Source organism: Acinonyx jubatus, chromosome A2, assembly GCF_027475565.1.
Source record: "Acinonyx jubatus isolate Ajub_Pintada_27869175 chromosome A2, VMU_Ajub_asm_v1.0, whole genome shotgun sequence".
In the NCBI taxonomy this organism is placed as follows: Eukaryota; Metazoa; Chordata; class Mammalia; order Carnivora; family Felidae; genus Acinonyx; species Acinonyx jubatus.
In genome coordinates this window covers 161,945,179-161,968,833 of record NC_069383.1, presented here as the reverse complement: position 1 = coordinate 161,968,833, position 23,655 = coordinate 161,945,179, and the positions used below count along the sequence as shown (strand labels likewise).

General features: G+C 62.8%; 1 protein-coding gene across 6 annotated transcripts in view; it reads left to right on the top strand.

Moving 5' to 3' along the window:
- The window catches only part of UHRF1 (ubiquitin like with PHD and ring finger domains 1), a 174,016-nt gene that overhangs the window by 113,302 nt on the left and 37,059 nt on the right, over positions 1-23,655 (top strand). For all 6 annotated transcript variants that reach the window (XM_053220051.1, XM_053220052.1, XM_053220053.1 and 3 more), the window contains exons 22-24: positions 5,166-5,215; positions 9,263-9,366; positions 13,796-13,933. In XM_053220051.1, coding sequence (XP_053076026.1) covers positions 5,166-5,215; positions 9,263-9,366; positions 13,796-13,933 — 292 coding nt within the window. The remainder of the gene's footprint in view (positions 1-5,165; positions 5,216-9,262; positions 9,367-13,795; positions 13,934-23,655) is intronic.

Below are 23,655 nucleotides of genomic sequence, written 5' to 3'. Positions count from 1 at the left end.
TGACACGCGGTCTCAGCACTTCTAGTGGCCCCTGCCTTCTTGTTTCTGTTTCCATAATTATGGCATGTTAAACGGCCAGGGGCCTGTCTCCCCAGGCCTTGTGCACACACTGTGAAATTAACTTCCTCACCCTCCAACACGCGTCAGGCCGAGCTGACATTTCCAAAGGGCTCCTGGCTGGACCCCTGCTCTGGGCACGCGTTCTTCAACAGCGAGGAAGGAGGGTGGGGAGATGAGCTTTCTCGTCACGGCACCTAATGGCCGGGAGCCTCGCGCAGTGGAAGCTGTCAGGCTGGGCGCTCGTCACCGGCAGAGTCACCAGAGTCTTGGGGAAGAAAGAAAGCATCACGGCGTCGCATGTCCTGACTCCAGAGCCAGACGGCTGCGGGCAGCACGGGGCCGCCAGCAGGTGCTGAGGGGCCTGGAGGGAAGGGCGGCCGGGGACTTGAGAGCCTCGGGCCCAGTGAGCCTTTTATCCTTGCAGGAGAGCATGCTGGGAGTTGCCTCATTACCATGGAAATGCTGCCCTCCTGGCAAGGGACCCCTGTCCACCTGTAACAGACCCTGCGGCCTGGGGCAGCCGGCGCGTTTGAGGAGACGAGGGGTGGCTGGCGGGCGGGCGCAGGCGCTCGCCTCTCTGGCCGGAGGGGCCTGCACGGCCCAGAGCCCTGCTACTCGTCCTCATCGTAACTAATGGCTCCCGAACAGGTCCCCGCTCTCCAAGACAGTCTGTGTTCCTCTTCGTGACACGCTCGTTTAATTTTTAACTCACAAGGCATTTGCTTATTTATTTTCATTGTTCTTGATAATAATTCTAAGCCATTAGAGGGGAAAATTATATTCAAAAATGCTGTTTCACACTTTATTTGTTTGATGATTTAGAGCGATAGAAAATAGCACATTTGCTGGCTTTTATAGTCTGATAATTATTCACATCCATCAAGTCATTCCAGGGGAATAAACAAAACACCAAGAAAATGACACTATTAATAGCATCCTCCGCGGCGGACAGGAAGACTTTCCCGGGCCGGTGAGTCAGTCAAATGGAAGCGGCCTGTCCCTGGGCCGGCCGGCGGGCCTGCCCGTGGAGGACACATCGCCTTTTAATTGCCCAGCTCTGTCTGGCCCTGAGAGCTGCCTGGCTGCCAGGCGGAGGCCTCTGCCCGCCCCAGCACCCCCGACCTGCCCAGTGTCACAAGCCCTGGAGTGTCTTTATCAGGCCCACGGAGTCTGTCGTGACCTGTGCCGGCAGAAGCCTCCTGACGTCTGGGGCCGTGCGGTGTCCCGCCTTGGACCCGGCCTGGCCTCAGTGGGGCTGGCAAGACATCCTGTCCTCTGGCCTCACCGTCAGAACAAGAGCACTGAGCCACGCGCTGCCCCTCTCCAGCACGCGTGTTCCTGACCCCCCTGTAGACAGGTCAGATCCTCCCCAACACCAGGCTGTGGGTCCTGGATGTGACTGCTCACCGCCCTGGACCCAGCCCTGTGGGCAGGTTTGTGGGTTTCAGCTTGGCCTTTTGGGGCGGCCGTGATTGACGGGGGTGCGTTGTCCACAAGCACCTCAAAGGGTAAACGGAGGACCAGGAAACCCCGGGAAGGCTGGGGGACGCCCGCCTTCCCAGAGTGACCCATCCCGCCCCTCCTCGGACCCAGGCATCGCTTCCTTCTGAAATTCGCTCTCTGGACGTCGGGCTGGCCCCTCACCATCGTGCCTGAAGTGTGTTCCTTCTGTTTGGTCGGTTGTTTGAACCGTGAAACGGCGGGACTGTAATGGCCTTTCAACCGTTGCACATCACGCGTCTTCCCTGCTCACCTGGGGGCCCGGTTCCCAGGGCCCTGGTCTCTCCCGCGTGCCTTTTTCCTAGTCTAGAAATGTCTTCTTTTCCCACCGAAGCCCCTGATGTTTGCAGACGGCTGCCTCTCCGAAAAGGGCGTCTGGCAAACGAGGCCTGAATTCGGCCTTCTCGGTAATTCCGCGGCATTAAGCCTGGAGTTATGGAGCCTGTCGAGTCCTGCTGCAGGGTCACCTGGGGTGGTTGCCAGGGATACCGCTCCGACAGCACCGACTTTTCCGTGACTTTCCGGTTTAGTGTTGTCCGGGAGGACTTTGTGGGGAAGGTTCCAGAGCAGAGAGAGTGTGTGGAGGGGGGAGGGCTGGGGAAACACGGAGATAAAAACACCCCGTGGGACACTGTGGAGAAAGTTCCAGACGCCTGCCTGGCCGACTTCAGGTGCAGGACTCACTGTGGGCCCGAGGCTCGGCCAACGCCCCCCTCAGACAGGCCCACGGCAGCTGCCAGACCGTCCCAGGCAAACGGGGGCTGCAGCCAGAGGCGCCCGAGCGACCCCACGTGGGCCGCCGTACCTCCTGCGGCCTTCCCCGGGGCTCCCCTGGCCCCCGCACTCCCCGTGTCTGGTTCTGCTCGCCGGGCCCCAGTCGGCTCGCCCCCTCCCACCTCACTGGGTTCTGGGGATTGCTCTGCCCCCATGTTTGATCCCGGCTTCTCCAGATTCTTCCACCATGACAGGTGTGCCCCTGGGCCTCGCACCCTCCGGGCCCTACAGCTGGCCACCCGGACTGGACTGGGCCCGGGGAGGCTGTCTGTCTGAGGACACCGTGCAGGAATGCTTTGCCACCGGGCGACGGGCTGCCGCGTCCAGAGACTGGCCGCTGGGCTTGCAGGCCGGCAGAGTGGATTGCTGTTGGCCATGAAGTTTGACCTTGTGATGGGGACGGAGGTCCTGGGGAGCGAGACAAATTGCCCCCATGTTGGTGACCAATAAAACCAACTCTGTTTTATGGCCCCGAGAACTCGCTCGCTAATGGCCAGACAGATGCTCCTGCCTCGGGGGTTAGCGAACAAACACGCTCAACCCAGATAGCTGTGTTTCTTCCCTCCTCCTTTCCCTCCCAGAGCCGGGCCGAGGGGCAGCGAGGCCCCCACATGTGGCCGTGACGAGGGTGACACGGCTCTGCTCTGGGGGCCCCGTGGGGCCTGGGGGCTTCCCTCCGGGGACACGTGACCGTTGCTGTTGGGAGGCCAGGTCTGTAGCCAGCTCACCTGGGCCCCCACCGTGGAGGGCTCCCCAGGGCGCTGGCATGGAGAGAGGGCTCCGGGGGACCCTGCCGCCCACAGTGCCGGGATTCTCCCGGCCGTCGGAAGGCCCCAGTGTGTTTTAACAGACGCGCACCCGCCCCTCACTCAGAGCCGTGTGTCGTAAAGCACCCACACCCCAGTTCTGCTCGTCTCCCCTCAAAATCTGAGGCTTGCGTCTTGCCGAGCCCCTGAGGGTGCGCAGGGGGCGCGCGTCGCTGGCGCCGGGCCTTCTCAGCATGCTGAGGCTGGCGAGCGTTGTTCCAGGCGGCGGGAGGGCAGCTCTCCCTTGGCCACTGGAGTCCAGAAGTCCCCGAGGCTGTCGGCTTCCCGTCCGCCAGTCCTTTCTAATCCCTCCAGGGGCTGTGCTTCTCAGTGCTCAGCCCAGCGTCTTGCGGTCTGTACTTTCCGATAACAGAGGAGCCACGTTCCAATGTATTAAACTTTTAACATCCACCAGATTCAATTAATCTTATCTTTACAACTCCCAATTACAGGCGGTAATTAAGTGAAAGCAGCATTGTAGACTGGGGATATTGCATTAATCATCACAGCCTTGGAGTCATAAATTAGTTCCTCCCGTCCTCCGGCAAGTTCCCAGAAGGACTGGAATGTTTCATTTCCTTGTTTGGGGGGGACGTTAATCCCACAAAGGTGCTTTGGATTGGGATTAACTTTTATCATCTTTATGTACGTGATACGAGGCTGTTTAAAAAAGAGTCACCTCATCTTTGTCCAGACCGTGGAAAGTTCTCCAGCAGCAGCAGCAGAATTGCAGGTCCTGTGCTGTCTCCGCAAGGGCCGTGCGCCGTGCCCAGAAATTGATTATTTTTGTCCGTCGGATCAGAGACGGCGTTATCTCCTATCCCCACCCCCTTTTATTTTGTTAAAAAGCAATAATAAATGTCTCGCTTGGAGTGTACTTAGCCCTCCACGGAGTCCGGGCCGGCTTCTGTGTCCTGTGTTGTTCCTATCCTGCGTCCCCCACTGTGAGTGTGGGCGGAGGGCGTGCCGCGCCCTGCGCCCCCCACATCCAACTCGTTCTAGAACGAGAGGCATGCGGACACAGCGTCTCTCCCCTCGGCACTGTGGACACGGGGCGGGCTGTTGTCCCCAGGGCGTCCCGGGCACTGGGCGCGCTGAGTGGGATCCCTGGCCCCCCCCACGCTCAATGCTAGGAGCCCCCCCCCCCCCAGTGTGACAACCACGGATGTCCCCAGACGTGGCCCCGTGACCCCTGGGGGCGGGGTCGCCACTGTCCTGGGGACTCATGTGCTCCCCGCCTCCTCCTCTGCGGGACAGACGGCCTGTGCTCAGCACTTTTGTGGCGCGAAGGACCGACGTCCCGGTTCTGCCTGCCTCTGTTGAACGCGGAGCTTTTCGTCTTGCCGGGGTGGCCAGGGTGCTGTGTCAGCTGGGGCGGGCTCCTCGCACCCCCGCCGGGCCCCCCCCCCCCCCCGTGGCCGCTGCCTGCCGGGAACGGGTCCCAGGCGGGCCCCCCTCGCCAGCCTCCGCACACAGCATTAGCGGGTGTCACTCTCGTTTCATCTGTTGGCAAACTTGCATCTCACGTCTTTCTTGTTTATGACGGGGACTCAGCAATCTTTCAAACGTAGAACGTGTGAAGCTAAAACTTACAAGTGGTGACAAACGGAGTCTCGTTCCTGAAGCTCCTTCCCCGTCGGCTCCTGGTCCCGGGGCTGGGGGAGCGGGAGGCAGGGAGGCGACAGAGGGAGGCTGGGGACCTTCCTGTTCCCCCCTCAGGCCCCCTGCTTGCTTTCTCGTGTTCCGCTCTCTGAGCCTCGTGGAGGCTTTGGTGGCTCTGACCAGTGCCGGCGTGGGGCGGGTGCCGTCACCGCCGTGGAGGAGCCCTCCCGCCCCACCCCTCCTCACTTCTGTGTGGGTCCCTCCCCCGGCACCCTCCCTGCTGCTCTTCACCCTTCTCACCGCACCCAGCTCTGCTCTGTGCACGGCCCGCATGTCTCCCCGAGGCCGTGGCCGCAGCCCCAGGTCCCTCAAACGCGTGGTGGCCCGTGACCTCGCCTCTGACGTGCCTCCCTTCTCTCGTAGGTACGCCATCCCACCGGAGCACGGCAAGCGCCTGGAGCGGCTGGCCATCGGTAGGTGTCTGCCCGCGGGCGGGGACCTGGGCCGAGGGCGGGGGTGGGGGCCGGCCCCAGTGTCTCGGGTCGTGCTCCTTGTGTGAGTGTCCCATCTCTGGGGGGGCTGGCGTGCTATAAGGTGTCCCTGTCTGGTTTTCCATTCCCTTTCCCTCTCGTGACCACAGACCCTGCGCTGGGGTTTGTCGCTCTGTGAGTGACGCACAGATGCCATTGCTTGGAGCGCTCTTTCCCGGCGTGTTAGCACGGAGCTGCGGGACGTGACTGCAGGCTCCCGCGGGCCAGGGAGGGCGGCCTTGGTCTTTCGTCCCCCCCCTGGCGCCTGGTACTACATCGCGCCCTCCTCTGGGCCTTCGGGTCTGTGTTCAGTCTGGAAAGTGAGACGTCCAGTTAGGAGCCCCTGCCCTGTGCCCCGCAGCCGCATGGTGACCGTGAGGGTGTCCGCCTGCGTGTGCTGGCCTGGGCCCGAGGGGGCCTCCTGGGAGGACGGGATTTGTCACGGTGAGTCCCCAGCTGTGTCCAGAGAGAGGGCACTGACGCCTCGGGGTAAAGGCAGGCCCTCGGGACACGGGATCCTTGGAGACAAGCCAGACACCGGGCTGGGTGACGCTGAGGCCCCCGGCCACTGCGACAAAGGGGCTGGTGAGGTTTCTCGCTGCTCCCCGTCACGGCGCCCTGCTCTGTTCTCACGTCGGGTGGCCCTGAGTGCCTCCGAGGACGTTAACAGACCCCGTTGGCCCAAAGCGTCTGGGCCTCGCCGGCAGGCAGCACCCGGTAGTCGGGGCGGGTGGGGTGATGGCCCTGTGGTTCAGGAGCCCCCTCGGGACAGTGCAGGGCCGTCCCTCTGGGTGGCTGTGGCAGCAGCCTGCCCGCCCTCCCCTGGCAGCCAGGGGAATCTTCCAGAAGCCATCGTTCAGCATTGGCACAGCCTCCCCAACTTCCTGCTGGGTCCTTTGACCCCTCCTCTTGCCTCCCTCAGGGAGTGCCCGCCACCCTCTTCCCCTGCCCCGTTTGGCTTGGGAGACGGAAACGGTCGCTGTTTCCGAGAACTGGCCGCACTCGGAGCCGCACGTCTGTTCAGCAAACGCCTGCTGCACGGTTTCCCCCGAGGACGAGGACACAGGGAGTCTTGTCCCGGGAGTGAGGCTGGCCCCGCGGCCGAGCGTGCAGCCAGGCTCACGTTTCCGTTGGAGACCCAGACCCGGCCTTCCTGGGCTGGAGCCTGCTGTCGGGAACACGCTTGTCACCCTAGAAATGCCAGTTACCGCCCTGGCAAAGAGCAATTTCTCTTCCTTCATAACATCTCAGGTGACACCCAAATGGAAATGCTTTCCCCGCGCACTGTTTTAAACATAAGTTGGAAACACAAATACTAATTGGAAAATACAAGTTGAGAAATGTCTTTCTTATTTTCCTCTGCCGTTGCTGTTGTGACACATCACTCCCGAGTCAGTGGCTCCAAGCAGCACGATTCTCTCAGCTTTGCTGTGAACCTGGAATTGCTCTAAGACAGCCCTAGTTAAACGCACACAGTTGCTCCCTCACGTTTGGGGCTCAGGGGTCTGTCTGACCCGGGTCTCGGGCTTGGGCTGCCCGGGCTCCTGCCTCCAGAGACGCCGGCGTCAGCCTGTGTCCCTGTCTGTGGTCATGTGCTCTCCCCTCTGCGGTCAGGGCCTCCCTCTGCCTCCCTCCCGTGGAGACCCTGTGGTGACCCGGGGGTCGCCCCCATCCTGGGCTCCTGCACGTAATCCCTTCTGTGGAGCCCCTGCCACGCGGAAGGCAACATAGTCACAGGTACTGGGGAGCAGGACGTAGACATCTCGGGGGGCCACCGTGGGGCCTCCCACACTTACACAGCCATGGAAGAAGCCGCCATGGAGTGATCCGCACGGGCGGCCTCCGGTGACCACAGCCCGGCCCGGTTTTCCACTGGATTCTGCAGTCATGCCTGGCCCCTTCTTCCTCTCTGTGCCTTTTCCACTAGACAAGTTTTGGGTGATCTGAACGCCCCCCAGAAAAGCTAGACACGGGATCCCGTGGGACCATGGCCACTCTCCCTGGAGCCCCGCCGGCTCCCCACGTCCTTCTCGCGCCGGGGCCCTGCTGCCCGGGAACCTGTCTCGGGGCGTGCGGGAGGCACAGTGGCTGGGACAGGTCGGCCAGGAGCCGGAGGCCTCTGGGAGCCTCCCCACGTTGCTTTGTGACCGGTGTGGACTGGTCTGGCCTGGGGGAGGGCTGGCTTCGCGCTTCCCCTGCGCCCCTCCGCAGAGGGAGGGCGGGAGAGGTTCTAGGGCAAGTGAGTCACTGCCCTCCTCGGTGTCCCTTCCAAACTTTTTGGGGGGCGCGCGTCACAGGCTCCATTACTGAGATGGATGGAATGAGTTTGCGATGAATATGGAAAATGAATAGCCGAGCTCCAAATGGGCTCGCTGGGAGAGTCGTGGAGCCCACGGAGAGAGCATTAATGTGTTGGCGCGTTATTGGTGCTAATCACTTAAAATGTGCGCCTTTATTAGAGCTTTAATGAGAGCCACTTAAACCGTGCATTAAAAAGAACTGCAGAGAGGCCGCGGGCCGGGCGGCAGGGGCCATAACTCTAATTGAAACGCTTTTAGCACAGAGGAAAGTTGCTGGATTCAGTAATCCCTCGCACTTTCCAGAACCTGGCAGTCGTGTCCTGGCTGGCGGGCGCCCCACCCCCCACCCCCGACACCGTGACTCTGTCACTTGGAAGCCCTCCTGCCCCAGCAGGTGTGTGTGGGTGGTGGGGGTGGGGCCGAGCGCTGGCTCACAGCACGCACGCACGTGGGAGTGTGCCCTCTTTGGCGACCCATGGGGACGTGCGCTGGCCTGGAGGCCGGGGGCCCGAGGTCTGGGTCGGCTCCCGGCAGGATCCCTGGGCGGGCCGGCTGTGCCTGGGGGACAGTCCTGGAGGGAGCGGGACCTTGAGAACCCGTCCTGCACCTCACCGAGACTGTGCCGTCTCTCGGTCGTGGTTTGGGTGAGAGGCCCAGGACCTTTGCGTGGGATCCCGGGGCCGGCTTTTCTTTAACTGCTAGACCTATGTGTCATTGATTTGGGCCCACCGGTGACTTGGAAAGGTCTCCGAACTGTGTTAAACACGGTTCTGAGCAAGTAGAACTGACAGTCTGACTTCTGTACATTTACAAACGTCGCTTTACGTGTTTTTAAGTTTATTTATTTTGAGAAGGGGTTGGAGGGGCCGAGAGAGAGAGAGAGTCCCCAGCAGGCTTTGCGCTGTCGGCACGGAGCCTGACGCGGGGCTCAAACTACTAAACCGGGAGATCGTGGCCTGAGCGGAAACCAAGAGTCGTCCGGTGGTTAACCGACGGAGCCGCCCAGGTGCCCCTGCACACGTTGTTATAAACCGGTTGTGTGGCATTCGGGGAGACAGAAAGCGTCCCCGGGCGGGAACTCAGACCCCCTCGTGTGTCACAGACGGTCAGGGGTGGACGCAGCTGCAGGCCGGGTCGGGTTGTTCGGCCCTTTGCCCGCCAGACTGAGGGCCTCAGAGGGCCAGTTGGCAGCTGGAGCCTCTGTCTCCTCGCCTGCCGTGGGGACCGTGTGTGCGAAGAGCCCAGGCAGAGCCCGTGCCCGCGCTGAGGCCTTCCTTCCTCTTTGTCCATGACCTGCTTGTGTGGGGGGCACGGCCGTGACTTCCGGTGTGAGCGCGTCCTTCCAGCGTCCCATCTCCCCGGCTACACCAACACACTGGCTGAGTGACTGCGCCCGTGCGATGCGGCACGGGTTTCATTTGGGGGGTGCTCAGGGGGGAGGCCCGCACTCCATCTGTGACTTGGGGCGCACTGTGTTGCACAGCTGGGCTCTGGGCTCGCTGACTGGGGGTCTGAGGGGCTGCCTTCCCGGCCACCAGCAGAGCACGTGGCTTTGCGACGAGGTCCTGTGCGTTTCATTCCCTCGGAGCCGGGGGCACCACACCCCGTGCCTGATTGGGGGAAGGCGCCGCCCACAGAGAGGCCTTCCCAGCGCCACCCGTCAGGCTGACACCCATCTTTTCTGCCCTAGGGTTCTTCCCCGGGAGCTCCCAGGGCTGTGACGCCTTCCTGCGGCACAAGATGACCCTCATCTCACCCATCATCCTCAAGAAGTACGGGATCCCGTTCAGCCGGGTACGTAGGTGCTGCTGGGGCTGTGGCTCAGGGAACCACCAACGTCCCGGGAAACTGGCTTCTCACCCCTCAAGAAGGTTCTAGAGCACTGGCAAGCCAGAGGAGAGTGGGTTGGCTGGGCTGGGCTGTGGTGGGGGGTGAGGATAGAAGAGGGGGGAGTCGAGTGGGGCCTCGCCTTGCCTCCCAGCCCCTCGCAGACCCAGTCCCTTGTCTGGTGGGGCTGGCAGCTGCCAGCAGGGCCCTGCAGGGTCAGGGTGGCAGGGGAGGGGCGGCTCCTGCCAGCTTCCCAGGAAGCCCCCGGAGAACCGGGCAGGCCTCTCCGCGCCCCCAGACGCCCCGACTTGGCCCCGATCTCTGGCCCCACCCCGTGGCCCACTGCAGACATCCTTTGAGAGAAGGAATACCTGTTTGGAAATGATCTATCTGGCTCTCCCGCAGCACGAAGACTGCAAACTCCTTCAATTTACTGCTCCAGGGGCCGCTCCGCTCGTCCGGGAAAGCCTGTGATGCATGAGGCCTGAGGCTGGGGAATCTGGGTGGCTGGCGGGGACCCTGCGGGGGAGGGGTGGGGGAAGGGGGAGGCTGGGCCTTTGTCCGGGGCTCTGCCCGGGGGTGGGGCGCTTCCCCACAGACAGGCCTCGTGGACAGGATCGGACAGGATCGGCCGGGCCCGGCTCCCCGAGGGGGACGTGCCTGCAACCTTCGGGCAGCCTCTGGGCTGGGCACCGAGGGCCAGCTGGAGAGGAAGAGGCTCCCGAGGGTCTGATTCCTGAAGGCCTCCCTACGAGAGCGTTTGTCAGGCGCGGGGGCAAGTTGCGCGATCGGGACCCTCGCGCTGCATTCTTGCCGCGAGCGTCAGCGAGTCGGAAATGGCTTCTGACGTTTCGATCAAACTGCCTGCAGCCGTGGTGCTCAGGTCGGGGATTCGCTCTCGCTGTCGGGCTCGTCCCTCAGGCAGCGGGACGCTCTGCTGTGGGAGACACAGGGCTTCCGTGCCTTCCGCTCCTCCCCTCCTGGTTCCAGCGCCCCGGCTGTCAGGAGAACGGACACAGCCCTGCTGGCGGAAGTGAGAAGGGTGTGCTTTCCCGCGCTCTCTGGAGACGTCCTCCCGGGCGCCGCTTCCTAGAGGGAGATGCCGGCCGGAGGGGTGGGCTGGCGGGGGCACCCTCCCGTCTCCCGCGTCGCTGCCCACGTGGGCACTGCACTTTGTGTACGGGAGGCGGGGCCGCTGGCCTCAGAGGCCCCGCTCCCCTCACCCCTGCGGGGCGAAGGCCGCGGCCGGCGTCGGGCTCCAGATGAATGCCCGTCTGGGTCCTCATCTGAATTCCTGGCAGCCCTGGGGGGGAGGGCCTCCCGCCGTCCGCTTATAAATCTTCGTAATGGTATTTACTTCTGGAAGAAAAAGCAGATCAATAGCAGAGCTTTTTAATAATTAAAAGTGTGTATTTCTGTAATCTGCCGCGGACTTCCTCATTTATTCTGCGAGAGCTCAAGGAAGCAGCTGAATTCAGGCTTTCTCCATGACTGGCGTCTGGGGCTGGCATTCCCTTCACGGCTTGCATCCATCATCCCAAGTGCCTTCTAATTTATCGTCGGGATAACGTTGACGGCTGTGACATGGAGGACGGACACTGCGGGCTCGAGATGAAGCCACCAGGATGTAGAGTTGGGTGACAGGAACATAATTTCCTTGCCATCCTCACGGAGCGCATCTGTTCTGGGCCTTGGTCTGTGGAGGGGTCGGCAGGGAGAGCGGGCTCTAAAGTCTGCCCGAGGCACCTGCCCGCGCCGGGCTCCCAGAGCCCTGCCTCCCAGGGACCCTGCAGTGAGCCCCCCCCCCCCCGCCCCCCCATGGGGCTCCCAGCCTGTGCCAGGCCCCGTGCCTCCTGCCGGAGGGAGGGAGGAGAGCAGGCGAGGACGCTTGGAGGAAGAGGGGGATGGTGCCGTCCAAGGTCAGCTCAAAAACGATAAGAAAATCAGTAATCACATTCTAAAAGAAAAAAAAAAATTCTACATTATGATTTTATTTGCAACCCGTTTCACGCGATCCTGTGACAGGAGCCAGCCCAGAGCATCCTTGCTGTGGACGGGGGTTGCTGGGGCCCTGGGGACCCTGGGTGTTCTCTCTCCGCCCCCATCTCCCGCCGTGTGTGCGCTCCATCCCCCACACGCCTGTCACTTGGACAGGAATTTAAAAATATAACTTAATGCACACTGACTTCCCTTGATTGGTGCAATTCATTACTTGAAAAGAAAAATATCTTCGTGTTCTTAAGGACTGGCTTTTCTCCAGGCTGTGTCGGCTTTGATTGATTTTTGACGCTGTGGTTGGCTTCTGGAAGTCTCCCGCCCCCCATCTCCCGCCTGCCCCCACCCCCTCAGGGTTCGACTTCTTATGGGCTACTTAAACGAATTCAGCAAGTTTTACTATTCATCTCTCTGGAGGAATAAATAAAGATTAGCAAGCTTGAGCACTCCTCCAAAGCCACAGTAGAAAGATGAACAGCCGGGTAAGTGGGGGCAGAAGGAGACACTTTGCAGAAGGGGACAGACGCACCCGTCCACCTCGGGGAGAGGCGACCGAAGCCGGGAGATGCTGCGGCCCACCCGCAGGCGCGGCGAAAATCCACACTCCCACCACCGGCAGCAGGGACGCAGAACGGGCGGCCGCTGCAGAAAACCCGCCGGGCAGCTGCCTGGGAACCTCCACCTCCTGCCCCCCGGAGACCCCGCAGGAACACAAGCACACGTCTGTCCGTCCGTCCGTGTGCGCAGCCTGGAGCACAGCGCCCCCTGCAGCCGTCGTCGCCAGAGCCCCGCACCAGAAACAGCCCAGCAAGGGGAGCCGATGAGCAGACAGCGACGCGGCCACACGACGGAATACCCTTGGGGACCGGGAGGGTCCGAGGGCCTCGAAGACGCACCGAGGACAGAATCAGACACAGGAGCGCAGTCCGAGCGAGGCCGTTGAATGAAACCCTAGAAAGAGACGTCCCCCCCGGTAACAGAGGCACATCTCCCAGGTTGGGGATCGCGGGCGGCAGGGGGCTGCCCGGCGTGGTCCGTTCCTGTGTGGGGCGCTGGTTACTCAGAACTCCAGACGACCCGTAACCACTCGGACTCTACATTGTCACTCCCTCGCCGCCAGCCTCGGTTTCCACATCCGTGGATCGGGCCACCAGCCCCGCCTGTCGTGTTCCGGGACAGTGAGAGAGAATAGTGCTCACGGAGTGGGGCCAGGGGTGCGGCTGCAGCCCCCACCTTTTTCCTCCAGGCCTGGGAGTGGAGGTTCCAGAAGCCAGTCTGGGCTCATGGTGGGCCCTCTCCCCCGTCACTCACGCCCAGCTCCTTGGTTTGGGGTCTGTTTGAGAGATCGGATCAGACCATTTGAGTAGTCTAGAAACGTCAGCTCACGTGACAGACTTCCGACCCTGACACTGTGTCCTTGCAGCATGCTCATAACGTGTCATATAACGTGTTTCTCGCTGGGAAGGAGCCACCTCCCGGGATGTGAGGGACGGACCCTGTCTCACGACGGCCAGAAGACCCGGGTCATTTTCCACGCATGTTTTTATGCAGCTGGATGTTTTTTCCTCACAAGGGCTAGAAAGACCCTGTACTTTGAGCACGCCCTGTCCTGCGCCCGAAGGGTTCTGCGGCTGCTGCCAGTGCTGCCTGCACCTCCTCACCAGTCCCCGATGCTGTATCAGAACGTGGACGGCAGACGGGACAGGGCCACCTACCCCCAGACCAGGAGACCCCTTCCGTCCCTGCAGCCGAGAGCGCCCAGAGGCATAGCATTGAATAGCCCCGTGTGTCTAGAGGGTGTCTTTTTTTTTTTAAGACTCTTTATTTATTTTGAGAGAGAGTGCTGGTGGGGGAGGGGCAGAGAGAGAGGGAGGGAGGGAGAATCCCAGGCAGGCTCCACGCTGTCAGCACAGAGCCCAGCACAGGGCTCGATCCCGCGGACCTTGAGATCATGACCTGAGCTGAAACCAAGAGTCGGACACTCAACCGACTGAGCCCCCCAGGCGTCCGCCCCGCAAAAAACAGAGCGCCTGCCACCTCAGGGTACGTCACCCTGGGCTCCGGTGCGCGGCGGGCCACGGCAGAGCTCTCCTCCTGGCCACGGCCGTGCCTGCTGTATAAACCGTGTGGGAGATCGGCTGGGGCCCGTGCAGTGGGGCTACCCTCCACCGGGCAGACCGCCACTCGCTCCCGACGTCGGGGCTCCCTGGCGCTTGCTGGGAAGTCCTTGATCCCACGTGCCCCTGCTGCACTTGGCGGTGGCTCCTGGTGGCCTTGGCCACCAGCCTGGCCTGGGCCAGCGTTGCTTCTGGTAGGTGAGCCGAGCAGCGAGTGCCATTCCTAACTTGGCCTCGCCCCTCAGCTGCTGGCTCCCCACTCACCTGTCCCTTTCCCCCCTCAGATCACGCAGGAGGCCGGGGAGTTCATGATCACGTTCCCCTACGGCTACCACGCCGGGTTCAATCACGGGTTCAACTGCGCGGAATCTACGAACTTCGCCACCCTGCGGTGGATCGATTACGGCAAGGTGGCCACTCAGGTAAGTGCCCGCAGGCCCCGTGACAGGGCCCCCGTGGCGGTCGGCCCCCCTCAGCCTACCCCCTCGGACCGGGGCCCCTGCAGCCTCTGTTTCTACTCGGCGGGGGCCTGGCCTCTCCATCCGGGTCTGTTTCCGGGATCCTCCGGGAGCTGCTCCCCAGCACGTTCCTCGCCTGGAACGGACAGGGAGGGGGCAGGGGGCAGGTGGGCGGGTGGGTGGGTGTCCGCCTGGAGCCTGGGACCTGTGGCCGAGGGCTTTCCCTCCTGGCAGACTCTACTGTCTGGGCCCGAGGACTTCCTGGTGGTCTGGGCTGTGCATGGAGGTCACTGGGGGACAGGAACACACTCCTCTGATTCTCCTCCCGAGAATTTCCTGCTCTGTTCTAAGAGGTCCGGTTACTGGCCGACAGATTTGACATCTGAACTGAGTTCTTGTTCCCAAATGCCCTTGGCTCCACACGTACCCGTCTGTGTGGTTTTCATTGACAGCTCGAAGGGTGGCAGGTTCCTGGGAGCTGCTGGGCACAGGTGGGCTCGTGTCTACCTGCCTCCCTCCCTCCACTCGCTCCCTTGGCTCCCTCTGGAGCCCGAGACGGCTCTGGGGGCCCGGCGACGGGATGTACACATCCCAGACCCCTAGTTAGTGGGGGGGTTGGAGCCTAGGAGGCAGCAAGGAGGGGCTGGTGGTGGGCGCACAGCTGCTTGGACCAAGGGCCTTCCTCTCAGGACTGCCACCGAGGCCCGAGGCCCCTGTCCCGGCCTCAGCACAAGATGGCAGTCTTCCCGTCAGGCTGGGCTCGGGCTTTGGCCCAGGGTTTTGGCCCCTCCGGCCTCTGCCCACTGCAGACAGACCCGGTTACTCATGGCTCCCTAGTGCTGGGGGCACCCGGCACAGGAGAGTCCCCTCCGGCGAGGCCAATGCGGTGTGAAAATGGGGTGCCTCCCGCCAGGCTCCCAAGTGGGAGCCTGGGGGCTCCCCCGAGGAATTGCTTTTGGTTGCTTCCGAGTCAGGGCCCGGGACCAGGGCAGACGGTGCGTTTCCCACCAGATCCAGAAGTAGGGACCCGGTGGTGATGAGTGCGTGGCGGCTGGCCGCGTGTGGGTGTCGTGGCCGCGAGCTGAGAGTGTAACACGCACGCTGTCCGAGGTTCTGCATAACAAGGGGCGTGAAATGTTGCCCAAGTACTCGGTAGTGCTGCTTATGTAGGCTCTGTTTTTAGATAGATTGGGTGAAACGAAATGTTAAAGTGAACGTCACCTGTTCCTTTTTACCGTGTGACCGTGGAGACCAGACAAACGAAGATCGCACAGGTGGCTGGCGTTCTGTTTCTGGCGGGCAGCTCGGGCCCCGACGAACTGGCTAACCTTTATTCTTCTAACCACCCGTGCCTCTAGCTCCGCTGTTGGAGTGCGGTTTAGAAAAGGACGCGGGCTTTGTTGGAAGGAGGCTGGAGAGGCGCTCTGGGGGTTTAAGTGTCGGGATTTTTAGCGGCGGGGGAGGGTGTCTCTGGCAGAGACACTGGCTTCGCTCAAAGAGGAGACGTGTAAAGGAGCCATCGAACGTCCCGGGTGGGGGTGTGGTTCTGCGTGGACGACCGCAGGCCGCTGTGGGTGGTGAGAGGAAGCTCGGAGAATTCCGGGGCCCGTGCGCAGAGCCCCTGCCGCGGCGTGAGCCGCGATTGAGTCGTAAGGTCTGGACGAGATCGAAGGCTTGTCCTGGAGGTGCTGTCAGAGCCGAAGCCGCAGTGGGGCCGGCAGGGACTGCCCGGATATTAAAAGCAATCTTGGGTTCAGCCGTGTGTTCACAAACAAGTGACATTTGGGAAGTGCCGTCTTAGATTGGGCCTCCACGCTTACATTGCCGGGCGGCGTAGCGTGAAATTACCGAACAAGTGGAGCGCGGTGCTCCGCGCAAGCCGGGGTTCGGGCGGGCGGCCGGGCTCCCTCGCGGGGCCACGCCAGCTGCCCGGTCCTGTGGTGGGAAGGCGGGGGGGGGGGGGGGGGGGGCGGGGGTTCCACCGGGAGCAGCCCTTGGCCGTGGCGCGGCAGGCCCTGCGGTCCGGGACGTCAGCTCCCAGCCAGGGGATGGGGGCAGCAGTTTCGGCCTCCTGCAAGCCTCGCGGCCCCGTAAAGAGTCCAGTCCAGGCAGGAGAGGCGGCTGGCCGTACGGATGACCGCCGAGGCATGTCCGAGGCGGGACCTGGGAGGGGCAGGGAGGTTGTTCAGGTCAGATGGTTCTCGGGGACCTGCTACGTCCTTGGCCGCACTTTAGGGAATGGAGCGTGGGGCTGGGGGAGGGTTCTAGCATGATTTTCCTCAGCCAGGGCTTCTCCCTGCCAGCCTGAGCTGCCCACCCCCATCTCTGCTTGGGCCAGTTCCTTCCAGCACCTTCCTCAGACCCCAGGGAGAAGCGTTCCCATTTTCCAGATTTTAGAGACTTTTCACTCGGTTCTCAGGTTGTTCCTCTTCTCCCAGGCTCCCTCCGTGCTGGTGCACGAGAAGCCCAGCTCTCGGGCTTGGCTGGCCTCTGTCAATGTCAGGAATTCATGTGCTTTCTCCTTCTAGAAGAGGGGTCTGCAAACCCGGGCCCACAGGCCAAATTTGGCAGGCTGTTTTTGCGTGGTCTGCAACCTGAGAACGGTTTTTACATTTTTCTAGAGAGTCGTGCAAAACAAAACAAAACAAAACAAAAAAAAAAAACCAACAAACCCAAAGAACAAAAAAAGTCACAAGAAGAATATACAGCACAGCAGTTCGGTGAAACCCAGATTTCCGGTTTATAAATAAAGTTTTATTGGCACCCAGCCACGCCCATTCATTGACACATTGTCTCTGGCTGCTTCCGTCTGTGACGGCGGAGTTGGGCAGTTGTGACCGAGACCACCTGGCCTGCAGAACTGAAGGCCGTCGCCTCCCGGCCATTGAAGAGGAGTGAGCTGTCCCTGGTCTCGAGGATCGATGGTGCGGGCGGGCCCTAGCCTTTCCTGCCAGCGCCGGCTCCGGCCGGTCAGGGCTGACCTGTTGCCTCCTGCGCCCTTTCCCAGCCCCCAGGGTCTCTGGCGTCAGAGGGGCTCCCCTCTCAAGCAGGCTGGCCTCCCGGCCCTGAGCGCCACACCCAGCACCGCGGCGGCTGCCTCTGCCTCGAGAGCTTCTGGATGGGCCGGGGAGGGGGCTGGTGGGCACGGGGAGATGTCCTCCGGAAGAGCGTCACTGACCGGACCTCCCGTGGCGGAGCAGGAGGCCCAGGCCTCGGGTGCTGGTCGGCCCCCGCGGGCCAGACGGGTTCCCAGGTTCCTCCGGGCGGGAAAACCCCAGAGGAAGCCCCGGCTTTGCAGCCTCTTGCCAGAGAGCTCTAGGAGGGAGCTCCCCCCGGGCCTCGCGGCCAAGGTCCAGGTTCGAGTCGACGTGGTGTTTCGGTGTCTGCCGTCCTCCGTGGTCTTCCTTCCTGAGCCGCTTGGCCGGCGCTAACGTTTCCCACCCATCGGCCTCCAGGAGGAGAGCCGCGAGGGCTGCCGGGACCCTCCCGGGCCCGCGCTGTGGGGGGACGGGCAGGAAGACGCCGCCTGCCTCTGTGTCCCACCCTCCCGCCAGTTTGTGGATCGCGCAGCCCCGTCACCGAGGCCCCTCGCTTCCCTGGCTTCCAGTCTCACGGGCGCAGGACGGGGGCTCCTTCTGGGCCGGAGGGTAGAGGGGGATGGCCCCCACCCACTGCACTGCCAGCAACGAGCGGCCAGGGTTTTGTGTAATTAAGGAGAACGCAGCTGGGGGGCCAGGGCGAGCGGAGACCGCTGAGTCCCTAAGGGTCAGGGCCGGGACTCTGAGGAGGGAGCAGCGATGACAGGGACAGGGCTGGGGGGGATTTCCTGCCCGCTCCACCCGCCCCGGCGAGGCGGAAGGACGGGGCCGGGCACCTTGAGGGAAACATTCGGAACCCCGCTCTATGGATGGACGGGCGGGGTGGGGGCGGGGGATGCCCGAACGTTGCTAGATGTTAGCTCGACGTGGTGGAGTTCGGGTCCCTCGAAAACGTACGCTCTCAACGTGTTTCTTTTTTCTTTTCTTTTCTTCTCTTCTCTTCTCTTCTCTTCTTTTTTTTACGACTCTTTTTCTTTGGAAAAACAAGCGTAGCTTTCCAGGGGAGGGGGGAGTGGTCTTGCCTTTCCTGGGTGCTTCCTCCGTAAATGCCCTGCAGCCGCTGGAGGGGAAAGGTTGGGCTGTTTGTCGTCGTGTTCCCGGTGGTTCTCTTGGTTTGTTTCATAAAGGGGAATTAGACACCAAACCGGGTCGCTCGAGCCCCAGCTTCCTCTCTCCCCTGTCAGATCCGAAACAAGGGGAGCGGGGAAAGGTACGTGCCAGACTCAGCATCCTGAGCGCTGCTGTGCTGAGGGTCCCGGAGGGAGCTGCACCTACAGGGAGAGGGTGACAGGTGGGCGGGGGGCCCCAGGGACCCCAGGACACTATGGGGCCTGCGCGCGGAGTGAGTGTGGGGCCTGTCCCCCACCCCCCCCCCCCACCCCCACCCTTCCCGGGTCACACGCAGCCCTTGCCGCGTCTGTTTTGAGCCCTGCCCTTCCTCGGCCGGACCCCTCCTCGGAGGTAGCACTGTCTCCCCTTTCCTTCCGTCTCTCTTCTTTTCTGTCTCCATCTCCGGCTTTACCGATGGCACCACCCTGCCTCAAGGTGACTCTGAACCTCGCGACCTCGCGAGGACCAGAGAGGTGAAGTGACTTTGCCAAGGTCACGGCAGCAAGAGGGCCGGGCCCAGAACGCCCGCTCCCTTCCCGTCTCTCTCCCCCCGCTTGGAGGCGTGCGCCTGTTGAGGGACCCCCTCCCCACCCGAGGGCGTCTCTACAGGCTGGTGGCCTCCTCCTGGCTGGGGTCCGGGGCTCGGCGGGGGCGGCAGAGTTGCCTCCCGAGGCCTGTGCTCCATTTCTAAGGACGGAATTCCCTGGGCACGTGCTCAGACGGGCAGGCTTTGTAGTGGGATTGCTGTCGGGGGAGATCAGAGGGGTGCGCCAGCCTCACTCGGAGAAGGTAAACGCGCCCGCACCAGCCCTTCTAGGCCTGAGCTCGAATTAGCCCCACGGGGCCGCACGCCACGTTGGATTAGCTGAGCGCGGCCCCGACTGCCCCCGCAGTGGGCGGCACTGGGCGAGGCCTGGCAAGGGGCTCTCTCCCCCTCTGAGGTGGTGCCAGCATCGCAGACCGCCCCACGAGGCAGGTGCACAAGTTGACTTCAGATGAAACAGAGCGAGAGAGATTTAGAACCCGTTTTGAACGGCCGGGAGCCTGGGTGCGCTGAACTGGGTCTCCGCCAGCTGTCTGGGCCACCCGCCTGCCGAGAGCTCAGCTTCCCCGGGAACTGTCGGCTCCCCCCAGCAGCATCTAGCGGGGGAGCGGCTTCTGTGGAGTGTGGAAGAGGGGAGAGGGCCCCCGGGCCCCCCAGATGCACTGCGTACAGGGGGAGGGGCCTCTTCCGAAGCCCCGGCCGGGGGCGCCTTTGTCTGCGTTACCGTCAGCCGTGACCCACCTTGCGCGGATCGGGTGCCTTCTGTGTGGGGAGCATGCGGCCTGCTGCAGCGATTATCCAGGGGCCTGAGGGGAGGTGGCAGGAGGCAGGGCCGGGGTGAGGGTGGGGGAGCGAGGAAGAGGGCCGGAGCGGGCAGCCGCGACCCGCCCGGGCTGGAGGTGGAGCCGGGCACCTGCCCTTCTGCGCCTCGCTGCCCCTGTGATTTGCGGCCCTAGACAGGCAGGTGCGCGGGGCTCGAGGAAAAGTGCTGTGCGAGAGATGTTTTTCCCTCGCTCTTTCCCCGGGGCTTCCTGTCACCCTCTCCTCCTCCCGGTGCAGAAGTTCTGGGTGTTAGAGTCGCGCGGTAGCTCGGGACGGCCCCCAGGCCTCTCGGTCATCTCGTTTCAGATTCAACCGCATATGGTGTCCTCCGTGGCCTTTGTCAGTGTGCTGGGACTGTTCTGGGGAAGCATGCCTGGCACTGAGCGCCCAGTCGGTTAGTATCACCGTGTTGGTCCTTGGCATCAGCAGGCTGGAATGGGAGACGGGAGGCCCCGGGCTGCAGACAGACAGGAAGACTCTCCGGGCCGTCCTGGTGGGCCAAGGTCACCCAGGTGGGCCCCAGAGAGGCCAGTGACAGGTGAGGTTTCCTTTATAGAGAAAGGGGAGGAGGTGTGCCACTGGAGCCCCGGCCTCGCCGGGGCCGCGTTGTGCTGGGTCCAAGGCCAGCGACCTTGCCGGCCCGGCTGGCTGTGGGGCGTGCGGGAAGCAGCCCCCGGGCGAGGACCGAGGGGAGCCCCGGGAGCCGTGCACCTAATTGTTTTGTTTATGAAGCGCTTCTGAGAGCTTCCAGTGGATTTCCTAATGAACTGGTTTGTTATGTCTCTCGCTGCAGCGCTGGTAATTACATCAGAAACAGGGGGCCGCGGCGTCTGTGAGCCATCGCGAGCAGATGTGGGCTCCGTGGCTGGGTTTCTGCCCCCGTCGGTGGGCGTTTAACGCTTTGTGGTCCCAAGTGCCTAGTAGCCCGAGTGCTCTGGAAGGAGCGTGCCTGGCCCTCGCCTGGCCGGGCAGAGGGCAGAGGGCGGAGGCGGCGTGCGGGTTTGGGCACCCGGCTCTGCAGGGACGGGGAGCCGTCGGCCGGAAGACGGCCCTCGCTGGCCCGGCCTCACCACCTGGGGTTTGCTGCTTCTGAGGGTGCCCCGTCCTTGTGCGCGCGAGGGACGGGGACCATGCGGGCCGCTGGTCTGTCTGTGGCCGTTGGCTGCTGACCCGCCCGCCGGGCCCTGGCGAAGCTCCGCCCCAGTTCCTGACGTCAGGAGGCCCGGGAGCTGGTGCCGCTCCTGCTCCTGTGGCGGGAAAGTGCGGGGGTCCCCGTGCACGCATGCTGTTTGGGTCGATGATTTCATCGAACCGTGTTTAATAATTTTCCCCTCTAGGCCGGCAGCGCGTCCTCTCTGTCCCATTTGGCTCTTTCACACGAGCGGACTCTAATGTCTGTTCAATTTTTCAGAAGAGGTGGCCTCCGATTAAAGCTCAGTGCTATTTAAATTGGGGGAAACGCGGCAAACGGGACTCGGCGGGCCCCGAGGCAGCCTGGCCTCGTTACTGTCTCGCGCACTCCGGTCATTTCCAGGGCCGCCCGGGTGTCCTGGGGCAGCCCCGGCCCAGACCACCCACCGCTGGAGCCCCCAACAAGGCCGCCCGGCATTCTTCTGATTGCTGGCGGCCCTGCCGTGACGTGTCCACCTTTTCTGTGGCCGCGGTCGTGCCACGGGGGGGCCAGCACAGATCAGAGCGTGAGGCGGGCCAGGGATGCTGGGAGCGAATGGGGCAGCTGGGGGGCCAGAGGAGCTGCGGTCATAACGTCATAACGCAGGCCCTCCCCTGAGGCTACCAGCCCTGTCGGCCTGGGGCGGGACCCTCGGGTCCGAATGGAGCGTGTGCAGCCCTGCAAGCCTTTGCCAAGTGCCCCCCCCAGGCCCTCCCCCGCCCGACTTCCGCCAGCCTGGTCTTCCCGCTCAGCGGGGAGGTCCTCAGGGGACCTGGGCGCCTGCTGGCCTCGTGCCCTGACCGTGGCAGCCTCAGTCCCCATTTCCCCTCCTCTGCGAAACGGACGTTCCCGTATTAGTGTGGTGGTGAGTTTGGTCTCACGTGTTGTCGGGCGTCCATCCCCGCAGGTGACCCTCTTTACTTCCGTGACCTCCCTGCTACCTGGGGACAAGCCGAGACGTTCTGTGGTGGGAGGGCCAGGAGGGGCATGCTGAGCGGTTGGTTTAAATCAGAATCTGTGTCGGGGCGCCTGGGTGGCTCCATCGGTCGGGCGTCCGACTTCGGCTCAGGTCATGATCTTGCGGTTCGTGGGCTCGAGCCCCGCGTCGGGCTCTGTGCTGACAGCTCGGAGCCTGGAGCCTGCTTCCGATTCTGTGTCTTCCTCTCTTTCTCTGCCCCTCCCCTGCTCGTTCTCTGTCTCTCTGTGTCCCAAAAATAAAGACACGTTAAAAATCAGTCAGAATCCGCCTCTTAAAGAACGTGGACTTGCACACACGTGGGGTGAGGAGAGCCGGACGAGAAGAGTGGGATCACTTCCCGTCCTCCAGAAACACGGAGGTGGTTTCCGTTAGCAGAGTCAGCTGAGGGAAGCGAACTTCACGGTCACTCACGCTGTCATCCCATTAGTTTAGTATGTGGGGGATTCTTTTTTTTTTTTTAAGGGGCCGATTCTGGGGTTTTTTAGCGTTTACGTATTTTTGAGAGAGAGAGAGACAGAGACAGAGCAGGCGAGGGGTAGAGAATCCTAAGCAGACTCCAGGCTCCGGAGTCAGCCCAGAGCCTGACGCGGGCTCAAACTCGAGAGCCGTGACATCGTGACCTGAGCTGAAGTCGGACGCTTAACCGACGGAGCCCCCCAGACACCCCAGTATATGGGGATTCCTAAGTATGGAGAAGATTGGAAACAACCTGGACACGGGAGGTCCCAGCCCTTCCGATTGCAGGCATTCAGGGCCCCGTGTCCGTCGGGAGCGGTCAAGCTCCGCGCACGAGTTGTGTGTGTTTGCTCCCGGTGGAGCCCTCGGAAGCAGCGTTGCGAGGTCGCGTCTGGAGCCCGGCCCACGGAGACCGGCAACGCGTGGCCCAGGCTTAGAGGCGGAGGGGGGTGCGGACCCCGGGGCTCCCGCAGGCCAGGAGCCACAGTGGCTTCGAGGTCACTGAGGACAGGCTGCGGAGGCGTGTGGCGGGGCCGCTGGTGGAGTCAGCACAGGCGAGAGCTCTCCTTTCGCAAAAACGGCGTCCGAGGAAGGTCTCGCTTTTGGTGTTTTTGTTGTTGCAGTTTACGAACGCACAGCGATCTGCTTGCTTTCAGCCATTCTGCACGGGATCGGTGTGGCTGGGAAAGGGTGAGTCCTCGGATGGCGGGAACAGAGCACCAGGCCTAGACTCAGATGCGGAGAAACAGTTGGGCGGCCCGGCTCCTGCCAGATGAGCGGCGCGGGGAGGGGCGGGAGCAGTAGGCGGGGGTCTCGCTCCAGGAGCGGAAATGCGCCGACTGCTCTGCCAGCCCGGGCCGGGGGCCCTGCATGCGTCCGCTCATCTGACACCCCTGCGGCGCGCGGCTGGCCTCCCCCCAGAAGGGTTTGCTGTGATGACATTCCGCCCCCTCCCCGTCTCTGTGGCCCAGACGTGGCGCCAGCCTCCCGAGGAAGATGTAGGGGTGTACTTCTGGGCCTGCAGGCTGACGCTTTCTCTACAGTTGGCAAAATGCTTGCAGAAGAGACCCTGCACCCGGCCACACACACTCCAGCGCGCTCCCTAGCCGGCTCTGTCCTTGGCGGTGATGGGGAGCGGGGTGGCCTGTGTGCGGCGCCCAGTCCCAGAGGAGCCACGGGTCGCTGGCCGCCTGCCACCTGCTGACTCAGACCTGAGCCCGCCCTCCCACGTGGCTGGGCAGCATTCCGTGCGCTCTGGCGAAGGCCGTCGGGAGGGCCACGTCATGAGATCCTCTAAGTCGTGTCGGGCGTTAACGTTCGTTCCCGTGAAAAGGTTGCGTTTACTCCGCTTTACGGCCCAGAGAGGGAGACCCGGCGTCAAGGGTGTAGAGCTCGGTTATCATCAGGGTCTCGTGTTGGTGGTGGTTCTGGGAGTCCCTGCCGCCACGTGCCCTGAGTGCCAGGGGCCTGTCCCCTGTCCTCCCCGGCCCACACAGCCCAAGCCGA